The sequence below is a fragment of the Rhea americana genome, unplaced genomic scaffold (assembly GCF_003343005.1).
Source record: "Rhea americana isolate MKP2758 unplaced genomic scaffold, rheAme1 scaffold_235, whole genome shotgun sequence".
NCBI classification, from domain to species: Eukaryota; Metazoa; Chordata; class Aves; order Rheiformes; family Rheidae; genus Rhea; species Rhea americana.
The window spans coordinates 471977-485869 of record NW_028186352.1 but is presented as its reverse complement, the minus strand read 5'-3'; the positions used below and the strand labels follow the sequence as shown (position 1 = coordinate 485869).

The following is a 13893-nucleotide window of genomic DNA, read 5'->3' as shown; positions in this document are numbered from 1 at the left end:
ACATATGCATGTCTTAGTCTTGGTGGTTTCTGTAAAATTGGCTAAAAAAAGTCACGTAACAGCAAAAAAATATTTTTATATAAGTATATGAGGTGGAGTACACCTCTATGTAATGCAATGATGTAATGTACTTTTTCAGWTAGAAATGCTTCACAAGTTTTTGAGATGACTTTTGATGTTAAAATATCCTTTTAATTGTGCAGCTCTTGTTCAGGCTTACTCTGTTTTATAAAATATAACAACCTGAGCTTAATAACTCTAATGCTTAAAAAACCTGTAGAAAAGTAAAATCATCAATGGTTAAGAAGAAGTGGGAATACTCAAGTCAATGAGAGAATTCGCCTTTGTCAACAAGTCTGTGGATAACATAAGCATTTAGTGTTACCAATTTTTTTTTTTAAGTAATTTCTGGATATCGAAATAATATGGTCTAAAAAGTTCAAATACAGAAACAGGTAAAAACAGAACATCAGTGGTTCTAAGTTATGAGTTCTGCAGATTTATGTCACATTAATACTTATAATACATTTCAAATATAAAAGAATATGCAAATTGCATGAGAAAAAAAAGCAACACAAGAAAAAAAATCTCTCCTTAATTGGAAAACCTACATTACTTTATTTCCATGAACCAGCTGACTAAATACACACATGCTCTATAAATACTACCAGAATAAAAAGAAAAAAAGGAAAAAGCCCTAATATTGAATAGAAATGTATTAGTTTAAACTTTGATTCTGTTGAAGCAAAACAATRTTTTACCACAAACTTCAGTTAGGCAAGGTCTTTAACGCAGAAATTTTTATATCTGATAGATACAGTGGAATGCCATTAAGTTTAAAATTAAAGATGTCACCTGCTTTCGTAGTAATTTCAGAGCAGAAACTCTTAACTTTTAGGTTTTGAGTGACATAACTCTAAAACACTTTATTTTTGCAATGCATCTTTCTGAGTAACATTGATTGTAGTGTCAAGTCAGGTTTTTCAAATGTTTCATACTGTTGTAAAATTGTTATGAAATCATATAAAATCTTATAAACCTTTTATAAAAAATGTATCCTATCAGATACCTCACTTTTGATGAAAATACATTTATAAAAAAGACAATATGGAACGGATTTCTATTTTTGTTCATGCTTCAAACCTTTTTAAATCTACTCGTATGAAAGTCSCAGAAGGTAGTATTGCTTGGGTTCGTTAAATCTGTTATTTTCTGAAGCCACACTCTCCGACACAGACTTTGSGAAAAGTTCTGGAGAATGGTGGAGAGCAGATGAGAGACCTAGATAATAAATGAGCATTTATGGTCCCTTCCTTTTCCAAAGGCCATGAGTAGGCGCTAAAGCAGTATTGCAGAATACAGAACTGTTCAGAGATAGAGCCCTGACGTAAGCCACTTTGCATCAATTTCTTTGGTGGGTCAGGTGAGAGGTGCTAATGGGACCTCCCTGAGAGCCTTACTGCTGCCTTTGGAGTCCTGGAATGAGACAGATGGGTCCACCTCAAAATTTAGTGGATAATAACACTTAATTGAATGATATCTTCGCTGGAATTTCAGGTGTATCCCAATTATCTCTCATTCACTATAGAGCTTTTCCAATTGACATTTCTGTGTTCTTCACTGAATCAGATATTGGGCAAAAAGTCACMCTGTAGCTAATTCAAACAAAGAAGCACCTACTGTCGAGCTGTAGAAGTTTCACCTGTAGTGATATTATATAGTAGGTGCTTCTTTGTCTTTGAAGACATCGTTTCCTTTGGCAACTTGCAGATAAAATTTTGAGTTTTCCCTAAGTCCACGTTTGTTTTTGTTTAAATAACATCACATCTAATRCATTTTTAAATAAGAATTTATTCCTCCTCATTAAGGAAAGCAAACACAAACCACCAAACACAATAAATAAGRCTTTTTTTTTAATTTGACAGACACTATTTACCTTTAAATTAAAATAGCTTTATATGAGGTTGCATTATATATGTACAGAAAGGCCTTGAGGCTTTCTTGAGGCATTTTTCATGTATTCTTGACAGCTGCAGCCTGCAAGCAAAGCTACTTTTGACTTCTGTTTTATGTCTTTAAATAGAGAAGGGATTGTTTGCTGAGAAGCCATTCTTCAGATGTTCAAAGGGGCTCCCTATCTTTTTACTTTCTATTTAATAAAAACCAAATTACTTTTTCTCTCTCTTTGTCTTACAGTTTGTARTTCTGTGGTAAATATGATGAAGGTTCTGCATGTTCTGTGATCTTGAGGCTGTGTAGCATGCCAGAGAATGAATGTTTTGACATCTAAGTTATCACTTAATCTTTCCTTCCATCATGGGTTTGTGTATATCTATTTCTTAYAATTGTGAAAGGAAACTTCTGAAAATAAGAAATTAATTTAAGCTACTTCAGCATTCCTTTCTTAAGAGCTCAAATGGTGTGAAGCAATATATCCGAGAGATGCATGGAGCCCTATTGATTTAGAAATACTGGTATTGTATTATGAATTTTGTATTACAAATACAAAAACTTTAAAAAAGATACCTTTAAAATAAAATGAGAATGCAACTGAATATTGTAGCGGGTGCGCTAGAATTTAGAGGGACTGTCTTGGAAGATGAGCCCTTAACCTTGGCTTACAGTTTGCAGAGTCAGGTCTTTGCAAAAGATAGTAATAAGTCACTGACAACTGAATCTGCCTTTTAAATGTTAATGCATATACTGTTGTATTACTCTAAATTTCATCACCACTTTATTCCGAGTTTTTTAAATGTGGATAATGGTGGTCATGCTTTCACAGGAGAAAGTAAGAGTTGAGAGTTCTGACTCAAATTAAAATTTTAAGTAGGAGTAGGTACGGGTGGATAGGTCCAAATTGATCACATATTTGTTTTAATGTTCTCCAGTTAAGAAGCAATGTTCTGTACTTGTTATTTGCATAATGTCTCCGTTACCATATACCAAATAGTTTCATGGTCTGGTGCATTGCATAGTCAGAACAATTAAAATTGGGAACCGTGAGCACTCCAGAAGGAATGAAATTCAATAGAATATGGATAGTCTATAAAACTATGAATGCTTTAAGTAAAACCAGTCAACCRGGATAATGCTAGCACTCATGCATTCCTACTGAAGGAAAGTTCATCTCATCTGAGCGGTATGAGTCATGTAGTACACTTGTAGAGAAATGGTGTCAGAGTAAATGTTCATGAACTAAATGGTGTGGCTTTTTGTTCTTTTTCTATCTATCTGGTTCAAGTGCTTTCACTCTATATTGCTTTTAAGTTGTTTTTTGGTAGAAGAGAAACTGTCTTACTCTCTGACCGGCTGCAGCCAACTGATCTCATGCAAATTTGTGGGAACAAAATCTGTGGAGTTCAACTCCTTTAGATAAAAAAAGAAAAAAAAAATCATGTTGCCCCCCCCCAAGCTATTCAGGTTTTGTCCCATCTATGTCAATCTGTCCTTGCAGCTGCCAGTGTGATGCCTTTTCTTCTGTGCGCTGGGGTGGTTCAGCTGAACGCTGCACCCCTGGTCAAGGGGAGGAAGAGGGCCAGTGCAGGGAGCAGCTCTAAGGCTGACAGCCTGCATGGTAGGTTGTCAATGGACGCATGATATAATCCTTACCTACAAGCAAGGATTAGGGCGGAAAGTGCTCTGGGAATGGGGTAGAGAGGATCATTCAATTTGCTCTACTCGGTAAAATTCCCTCTTTTGGAGATTTGTCTGGATTTATTTTGCTGCTACAGAATTGTGAATACATTCTCTAAGGCCTCTGCCCTTCTTTAAAATCTAATTATAGAGCCTGGGAGCTCTGTATTCCACCTGTTTTAAGGGAGGGCTCTCTCTTTCATGAACTACTTATTACAGRTTTGAGTTCATCCTGCAAGGTAGGTAATTAGACACTTAAGCTTTTACAGCTCCCTCTTTAGAGATAGATTATTTAGTATAGATAGATTATTTAGTACTTGCTAACATCACCTCTCTCTGACCAAATTAAGCCAGTTTTGCTGGAATTTTTTTACAACCGGGAAAAGCTAGGTAAACAGTATTTAAATGGCTTGCTTAAGATCACAAAGCAGGTCARGGGGCAGAGCTAGGAACAAAGTCCAAATCCTTGTCCTCCAGAAAGTACTTTCTTCTTCTCGCCCAGTTTCAAATTCTATAAATAGTTTATATATGTGTGGATATAGAGAGTGTGACAGATAAGAGGAAGCACTATCCCCAAAACACAGTAAGCAGRGGTTTTCAAGAGAGTCTGGTTTTGCATTTGTTAATTTATACGAAACTGAAAGTATTCCTGATGAGCCAATGAATACTGTGATGGACTTCTCAGTGTTCTCCACAAGATGTCTGGGTATCTTTTTTGAGAATTTGGTGTATCTGAGCATGTGACATATATTTCAGTCAGAATAGATATAGCCACATCATCCTAGGAAATAAAATCCTTCTGGGTTTGTGTTGCTACTGATCTTCTCTTGACCTGTCCCTTGAGTTACTTTTTAGTGATTACAGGATTATTTTGATGTTATTGTGTGCTTTATGGCTTGCACTATATTTAGGGTTCTCTCCAGTGGTTGAAAACTCTATCTTCTCAACTCTGCATGATAAAATCCTATTAAARCATAAGCTACAAACAGGGTGTGACTAACAAAATCGTCTTCATTTCCTGCACTTTTGTTAAATGCAGTGTTGTACCTCAGGAGATCAATGTTCTTCAAATTGCTATACACTAGAAAGACTGAAGCAAAATGTTTATTAAATCATTTTTCTCAGTCTGAAAAAAACCACATACAAACATATGCTCACATACATGWGTGCATGCACATGCATGCACACAGAAATAGAAAGAGGAAGAACAGAAAAGGAAAATACTTTGATGATGTTAGCTGTGAGTAAATGGTTACAGTCACTATATTCATCTGAAACTATTACTCTCTCAGTGAACTTTCTCATGCCCCTTTTTGTTTGATCAGGATAAACAGAAAACCATCAGTTTGACAGCYGAAGTTTAGCTATTCCAATCAGTAATGGATACATTAAACCTTGTGTTAAAATAAGCCCTGAAAGATATTCTTGATTGAAGGCCAATCTAGGAAGGATAGGATGGGGAGATGGTGTGTGTGGGTCTATGTGTGGGGGCACTGTACTCAAAGCAGCAGCTCAAATGTGCAGACCTTCGTTTTGAAGTGGGCGATGGACCAGCTGGGCCAGCTGGGAGCCTGGAGGTCGGGATCAGAATGGAGGCCAACAAGAAAAACGTCCTGGTGGATTCCTCCTGGAAGTGTTGTTGRTGCCCATGAAGGCCACAGAGGTGATTAGAAAGAGGCAATATCAATTTGCCAAAGGTACATTGTGCCTGGCCAGCCTGAGAGCTTTCTGTGATGAGATGACTGACTCTGTGGCTGAGCAGAAAGCAGTGGCTGTCATTTGACTTGACTTTAGCAAGGCTTTCAATTTGAATTCTCAAGGGCTTCTTGCAGCCAAATGAGAAAGAGAGTGAATGAATGGGTGCACTACAAGATGAGTGGAACACTGGCAGGACTACCAGGCCAAAAGGGTTGTGATCAGCTCTTCAAAAGCCAGTTGGTGGCTGTTTACTTGTGGTGTTACGGAGGGATTGATAGGGGAGCTAATACTGTTAAATGTCTTCATTAATAACGAGAATGATTAGATAGAGTGCACCATCAACAAGTTCTCAGATAACACCAGACACGGAAAAGTGGCCGATACTGTGACTGGTATGACTGCTGTTCAGAGGGATCTCCATAGGCTGGAGAARTGGGCTGAGGGGAACCTCATGAAGTTCAAAGAAACAAATGGAAATACCTGCACCTGGGACAGAATACAACGTGCAACAGTACAGGCCAGGYGYGGTCTGKGTTGGCAGCAGCTTTGCAGAGTGGACCACAAGTTGCACGTGAGCCAACCCTTGCAGCGCTGAAGGCTAATCACAAACTGGGCTGCACTGGTAACAGCCTAGCAGGTAGTCTGAGGGACATGCCTGTTCCCCTCTGCTCATTACTCATGCCACTGCATCTGGAGTATCATATCCATTTCTTGGTTCTCTGATATGCAAAAGTATATTTCCTGAAGTATTACCAAGCTGGTGGGACACATAGCGGTGGAAGGGTCTGGTGCATGCGGCATACAAGTAAGGGCTGAGAGAGCTTGATTTGTTCAGCCTGGAAGAGAAGAGGCTGTAAAAAAAATCTAATTGCCATCTTCAATTATCTAAGTTACAGAGGAGAGGAAGCCAAACTCCTCTTGGAGATGTACAGCAAAAGGACAAGAGGCAACAAACACAAGTTGCCTTAAGGGAAATTCTGATTAGAATAAGAAAAAAAATCTTTACAGTGAAGGTGGTTAAGCACTGAAACAGGGACCCACAAAGGCTTTGAAATCTCTGTCTTTGGTGATATACAGAAGCAGATAGAGCAAGGCCCAGAAATCTTTGGAAAATCTTAAAGTTCTTTAGGTCTTTGAAGGCAACATCAGGGCTAGGTTTATCTGAGAAATATTTGCTTAATAGTTGAAAAAAAATCCTTATAAACRATTGTACTGGAGAAAGAAATCTTGAATTCCCAACATAAGTCGGAGCACGTTCTTAGKATGACTCTGGTTTCAAGGTTGAAGGCTTTCCTATTTCTCCCAAGATGGTTGTCTGTAGTTCTCCTGAAGGTGAATAATCAGTGTTAGAGGTGAGCAGGTGCTGCTCGTAAGAGGGAATAAAGGAGTAATTGAGTTTTCCTCATCCCCTAACTATTGCTGTTTTATGATGTCCCCATCATTACTACTTTTTGATTCAGAAATATGTTTAGCTTGATTTCTGGAAAATGTGAAGTGAATACAGTGATTTTTTCTTAAGTTGAATTAGGAATTATCAGTTATAATATTAGAATGCTTCAGAAACTGACTTCTGAAAAATGGCGATTATTTTAATAGATACTGTTTTATAAAGCACTGGAAAAATACATTGAGAAAATTACAAACTGTTCATATTCGGTAGTAGAGCTTCTCATAGTATGTAATAATTAGAAATGATCAAAATGAATGAAAGTCAAAATTTAGTAGAGACAACAGAATATCATCAAAAATCTTTTTTTTCTTTATGTAACAGAGGTAGCAGTCTTTAACTGTATTGCACTAAATATGCATGTAAGTAAAAGCTAAGAATAAAAACAAAAGTATTCTTTATTTAACTTTCAGTGATAATATATTTATAAATCATTTCTGTATGCCTAAAACTGAAATTATTACAATAAATTGGGCCTTCAGCTTTTATTTATCATTTCAGACTGTCCGGTGTTATGTGATAAAAGGAAAATAACTAAGCATGGATATAAAATATCTTTTCAGATACTGCCTATCTTTAATATTTTATGCACTGCCATGATAACTGATACATTTCATGAAACATATTTCAGCACACCAAGTTCCATGTGTTTTCCTTTCAGCTTTTGTTCATGGCTTGCACAGTCGTATGGTCCTAAAGAAATAATGATATTAATCATCAGTAGCTGTTGTGCTCTAATGTGCAATTTCTTTGAAGACAGAATTATCTTACAATAATAACTACATCAAAAATTTGAAAGAAACTGTGATACTCTCAAAACATTTGAGCTGCTGCACTRATGTTACATTCTTTATCCGGGTTATGTTTCTTAGGTTTTAAAATACTGCAGTGAATATTGGATAGTAGAAACCTGATCGCTGTTTTTCAAGAGCTCCGTAGCCTTCCCTGTGTGCACAAAGGGACCCTGCAGCCTATACACAACCTTAAAGTRTAAAGCTGTTCACTGGCTAATACACAGAGTGGGTAAATAGGACCAACAAGCTTAGTCAGCACATTATAATGTATTAATATACTCCTCAACTTAATAAGACACCTGGAGAGCCTTTGCAGGCATCAGGGAGGTGGGGAAAGGTTGCCCTCCTTTCCTCTYTGCAGTGGGCTGGTGTTGATGTTTCTGAAGTTCTTCTGATGTTCTTGATGTTCTTCTTCCAAATTCCTCTCTTTTTCCGTTTGAATTTTGAAACTTTTCACGTTGATGTTTTTCCTCTTGAATCCTTGAACCCTGCCTCCATCTGCCGTTTCACGTACAGTGTGTGGCTCTGCCCAGTTTTTTTACATCGCAGTTTCCACAGGAGTCAGCTGAGGTTACGCAGCCAGGCCGAATTGGAGCTCAGCTTTGAATCCTGGTGGCTGAGCCGTAGCGTAGGAAGGCAAAGACCTTACAGTGTTTCAAGGGGCTTGAAAGTTGGACGTAGCTTTCATCAGTAAGTCAAAGATCAGGCTGGGCAGCTTTACGAATTCACAATTGTTTATAAACCAGGTTAATATTTCAAATTAAGCATCAGCTGAGTTATACCTGTTGCTTGTGAGTCATGCAGGGTGTATATAGCTTGGTGTATATATAGTATCTGTATGCATGCAAATATGATATTTATACTGTATATGTAAGTAGTAGAAACATATAAAATGTTTGCTTTTGTCCTCTGCAAAGATCAGCTGATCATCTTCGTTTTGCTCAAACACAAAAAGTGAACTTGTAAAAYAGAGGAAATGGAACCTCTCACCCCCAAAGTCCCCTGATTCTGAGATGAATACTTTGTTTCTTACAGTTTTACTCAAAAGTGAACCACTGTTTATTATATATTCAAGTTGTGAACCAAAGCCTAATGCAGTGAGAAAGAACACATTGAGCTGTGAGTTGGAGGTTTGTAATATTTTATTCCATCCTTCAGTTGACTGAACAGTACCCAAAGTTATGTGCAATGTGAGTTCAGTGGGATGCTAGGCTGTTAGCCTGTTAATGTATCATTAGAGACATTTCAATATGAAAGAATTTCAGAAATTTGAAGTTGTTTTTCTCTTTTTTTTTCCTTTCAGGCAAGCCCTGCCCCTATAATTGTCAACACAGATACCTTGGACACAATCCCTTATGTAAGTATTAATTTTCTTATAATCAGTTATTGTTTATTTTCACACAAAAAATCTATTCATTATTGGATAGAAATTATAAATAAATCATGCAATTAATTGTGTCTTTTAGAGTTACATAGTTAATTATTTTGCAGAAGAATAAATCAGGAATGGCAATTACACTCAGGTGGATTATAGTACATTACGTGTGCATAATTTTTAGTTCAGACTTCAATGCAGTTATTGTAACTTGCTAAAACTAGCATTTTTCAAAAAATACTGTGGGTTCATTAGGTCGTTCCTCCTTGCCGGTCACATAAAGTATGAAGATTCCCTTTTCAGAGCATCAAGCGCCTTTCTAGTTTATTAAGAAGATATCTAAATGAATACTATAATATTCAAATGGTGCAGTGAAAACCTCTCTTTTTCTTCAAGCATTTGATAACATTGTCATTTTTATACTGCAAAAGCAACTACAGCGGAAAATAAAGAGCAGAGAAAGACAAAGAAGATGCATAATAAAGAGAGTATCAAACTTAAATGCTAGTAAATAGCAAGTAAATACTAAAAAGCTAGCCAGTCAGTATCTAATCTTTCTCCTCACTCTACTCCTGGTTATCTTTTTAAAGTTCCTAATTAACATCCCTCATCTGCCATTTTTTTGTCCACATCTGTTTCCTGCGATTCCCATGCATTAAGGTAATTAGTTATTTCTCCAAAGAACCAATCATATTGCTGAGTTCTGTCCTTTAGAAAAATATCAAGGCTTAATAGGAGTTGTCTTTGCCRGCTTATTTGTTCCTGACAGTTCATAAACTTAAAAATTATTGTGCAGAGCATAAGGCCCACAGCCAAGAGTGATTAGAAGAACGACACTGGTTGGAAGCAGAGGAGAATTTAGTACCTTTGCTAGGAATTATAACTATTGGAAAGGATGGAAAGTGAAGTCAAATTTCTGTGTTCGTTTGCATTCACTTTTCTTAACAGACTCCCTTTTTTAAAGTCTCTTTTTGTTTCCAACATCAGAAATCTCCATTCAGGTCTCACCTCCTATAGGTCTGACTTTTCTTCCATTTTAATGAGACATTTTATACTTATTCTTGTCTGGTTTCCACCAACAGGGAGCCCCAGTTCTCATTTCCAGTGCCAGAGCAGGACCCTGGACAGTCTGTAGCTATAGTTACAGCGTTAGAAGCCCTGAGTACAGATGCACTARTGACAAGTCAACAAGATTTATTCCTGTAACACAATCTATCAATGCTTATACATTTTTATACCAATTTTATATCGGTATCTCTTTTTTTTTCATTAAAAAAAAGACAACAAAACAACAAAATACTTTAAAGAGAAATATTGATAGTAGAGTGAAAAGTACCTGTAGGCTATATTTTAATCTCCAACACATGATGTGCATTAGATAAATAAGCAGAAGGTGCTTGTTGTAAAAATAGATGATTCTGAATTAGTCACCTTGCTCTTACGCAATTCATGGGGAGAGTTATGTCCCTTAGAAATGGGACACCTCAGAGCTACCAAAGAAGGACCTGTTTAGGCTCACCAGTAGGAAATGTCAAGGTGAAACTAGGAGGCTGATCCCAGGCCAACGCAGTGCCCCACAGGATGTGCGATCTTTGCTTTGCCAATAGGCTTTTCTTTCTGATCAGGATGTGCACGCTTGAACACTCTCCRAAATGAGATAAACAGGCAAATATACAGAAAAACCTCCCCCTCCGGCCTAATACTTGGAAGAGAGGGTTGGAAGACCTGGGTTCTCATTTCAGCTCTCACAAGCATTTCAATTTTGTATAGTTTTGTTCAGTTTTTTGGTATTTCCTCAGCTGGGAAAATGCTGGGCCAGATAGCCACGCACGTTCGGTTCTGTGTGCTTCCCCTCCTGGCCCAGGTTTACAGGCACCCTTGCCCTGTAATCCAGCGTAGTGACAGTGAGGCTTAGTGTCTCTGTAAAATACTGGAAAAGACAGAAGAACCCGCCCCCAAAACTGGATGGGCTGTACCAGTTTGTAATAATGCACCTATCATCATATCATTTATCTTAAAGGGAATATATGTTAGCAGATAGGTCCTAAACTGGCTTTCCAGATAAGGCAGCTCAAGGAGGTGACAGAATGCTAAATTTTACTATTATTATTATTATTATGATGTTTGAATATGAGTTGAGTACCTACATTTTCATCATTGTCAGGACTTTCATATATACCCCAAAGCAAGGATGTAAATGCCTAGGGACATCCCTGGCGAATGTTTCTCTGGCAAATTCCTTGATTTAGTTGCTAGCTCACCAGCACAAGAAAACTTTCTCACTGTTTTTTCTCATAATATAAGTGGACTTTGAAGGTACCTTTAGTGCATTTCTATTTCAATATTAGTGCTCTGAATAGTCCATCCCACCTTGCTCCGAAAATCCCTGAATGTTTTCTAGCAGAAGGAGGGGAACTCGCCACGATGACCAGTATTCATAAAGCTTTTTCAAATGTAATGTTTCTAGTTGTCTGCCAAATATAAATTTCCTTTTTACCGTTGGTAAACTCCCTATTTGTCTTCCTAACATATTAATGATTTTTACTGATATAGTTAAAACTTTTGTTACTGTTGGCGTTCTGCAAAACTTACAGGCCTTTTAACTCAACAGTTTGAAAAAAAAATCATCTCGTGAGGAATCATTCTTCATCAATATGCTTTTCCTAAATGAGATGAAGGAAAAGGCCTTATTATATTGTACATTTATAGCTTGGACCTGCAGGAAATAATAGAAGAAAGAGCTAATTAGCTCTTTTTTAGGTTCAGTGACTTGGAAAACCTTTGGCTTGCCAAGCTTTAGTCAGGGAAGTAAATTTGATAGGAAGTTTCATGGCACAAAATGGATTATTTTGTGGTGTTTTAAGCACAATTAAACATTTGTGGGAGTTTACTTGTTCTTTATTCTTTGGCTGTAAATTTTAGATCTTTTTGTATAATGAGAACCATTAATTTAATACTGTATGAATCATCTCAATTACCCTATTGCACAGAATAAGCCTTAGTTATTTCTTTTTTGCTTTCTGAACTGCTGTAGAATTAAGTTAAAACTAACTGATGCCAGTTTGCTGCATYACTTGCAGAAGTTGATATGAACCTTTGTATTTAATTTATAATGGAATTTTGTTTTAASATGCATTTGCTTTTGTCTTTGTATCTCGTTAGTCTAAATTTGCTCTGGTACCCTGATTGTTTGCTTCCTCTCCCTGCTCCCGTCACACTTCTCAGAGCTAGAGGAGGACGTACTTTATGCTCCTTTTGCTCCTAATGGATTCCTCATATTTCTTCACTCTCCAACTGCTCTTCCAAATCATTATTATTATTAATGATTTGATATTAATGTTCTATTAATGTTCTTCCAAATCATTATTATTATTAATGATTTGCTATTAATGCTAATCTATGCTGCTGCAGACACATTCAAGTTGTTTCCCAAGGAAGTTAGGTTATATTTTTTGGAGTTATAACCAAATCTTTGGATTGTGTTACTTGTACCTGGCCGTGTGACCCTTTTGGTGCATCCCTGTTTAGGGAGCCCTTTTGGTGATGCTGGGACTGGGGTCTGAGAAAAATCCTCACCTCTCTTCTCTGTTGCCCAAGCCTGCCAGCAAACCTGAACTTAGCACATGAARGGTGGTACAAGGAGGCTTAAATAAATGCTACTGAGAAAAATAAATTCTTCTTGTTTTGATTGTAAGAAAAGGAAGGGGAAAAAAAGGAATTTCTGAGAAACAGTCAGTGCTCTGAAGGCTTTTGCTGAGTAGGTGCTGTCTAGCCCTGGGGAAGCAGACTGGAGGAGGGATTTGGCTTTATGGAGTTCTAAAATAAAGCATGTCATGTGGCATTGCATAATAAATATAAAACGTCGTCTATAACTACGAGTCATAACTGGATATTTCAGCAGAATGGTAGTGGGGTGTAAAAAGAAGACCTTCTTTGGCTAAAGATGCTAGGATCATAAATTTTACAAAGCTCAATAGTTCTTAGAGGTAGGATTCTTGAATAAATGAGTGTTTAATATWTTTTTCTCTTTTCTCTGTGACTCTAAAATAATTAATTTCCCAAACGGTGATGAAACTAATTACAAAGGTGACATATCGAATAAATTTAATATCTTACCATCTCAAATGTTTATTTTTTTCCATTTTGAGAAACAATGCTTTCTTTGTTTTTCATACTCATCTCTCATTCTGTCAGTTAATATGTCTTACACTGGAAAAACTAAATCGGAAAAARCTCTGTGCTAGCTCTTAAAAGTTGCATTGGCTTGTTTTTTCTGCTTTGGCCCTTGAATTAGTATCACAGTGATGTTTGCTGTAGTAATAGCTGCTATACTCTAAGTGTCACCATTTGAGCAGTGGGCTAAGTGATTTTTCTCTTATAATAASAGCATTATGAAGATTGATTTAATTCAGATTTATAAAATACTTTGAGAACACTAATGAAAATATACTATACAACAGAAAACTGATAAATTAACATAAAATAATTCCCCCGGAAATGTATATTAACAGAAGAATTTTTATCCTGCCACCTGAGGATTTGAATGGGTTTTAGCCTGATGAGTAGTAGTAACATCAAGGATGCTTTCTTGTGCTCTGAAACCCAAAGCAAAAGTACAAAATGGATCAGATTGACTCTATTTCGTATCCGTTTGTTTTATTCCTTGAAAACCAGTGTATTTCATACCTTTTGTTTTAAAATATACCAGTTTAGAATGGAATATCTTTACAGAAAGGGTAGAAGTCATTTAGGAGTAAAAATTTCATTGTTTTTATTGGGCTTCTCTCTTATATTCTCAAGGCAATTTTGAATATTTAAGCCTCATCATATATATCATAGAATCATAGAATCATAAATCAGGAAGGTTGGAAGGGACCTCTGGAGATCATCTAGTCCAACTCCCCTGCTTAAGCAGGGTCACCTAGAGCATGTTAGCCAAGGTTGCA

At 36.8% G+C, this 13893-nt stretch overlaps 1 protein-coding gene across 1 annotated transcript in view; it reads left to right on the top strand.

Moving 5' to 3' along the window:
* The window catches only part of DLG2 (discs large MAGUK scaffold protein 2), a 1005691-nt gene that overhangs the window by 592763 nt on the left and 399035 nt on the right, over positions 1-13893 (top strand). The window contains exon 9 of the mRNA XM_085306235.1: positions 8876-8929. Coding sequence (XP_085162361.1) covers positions 8876-8929 — 54 coding nt within the window. The remainder of the gene's footprint in view (positions 1-8875; positions 8930-13893) is intronic.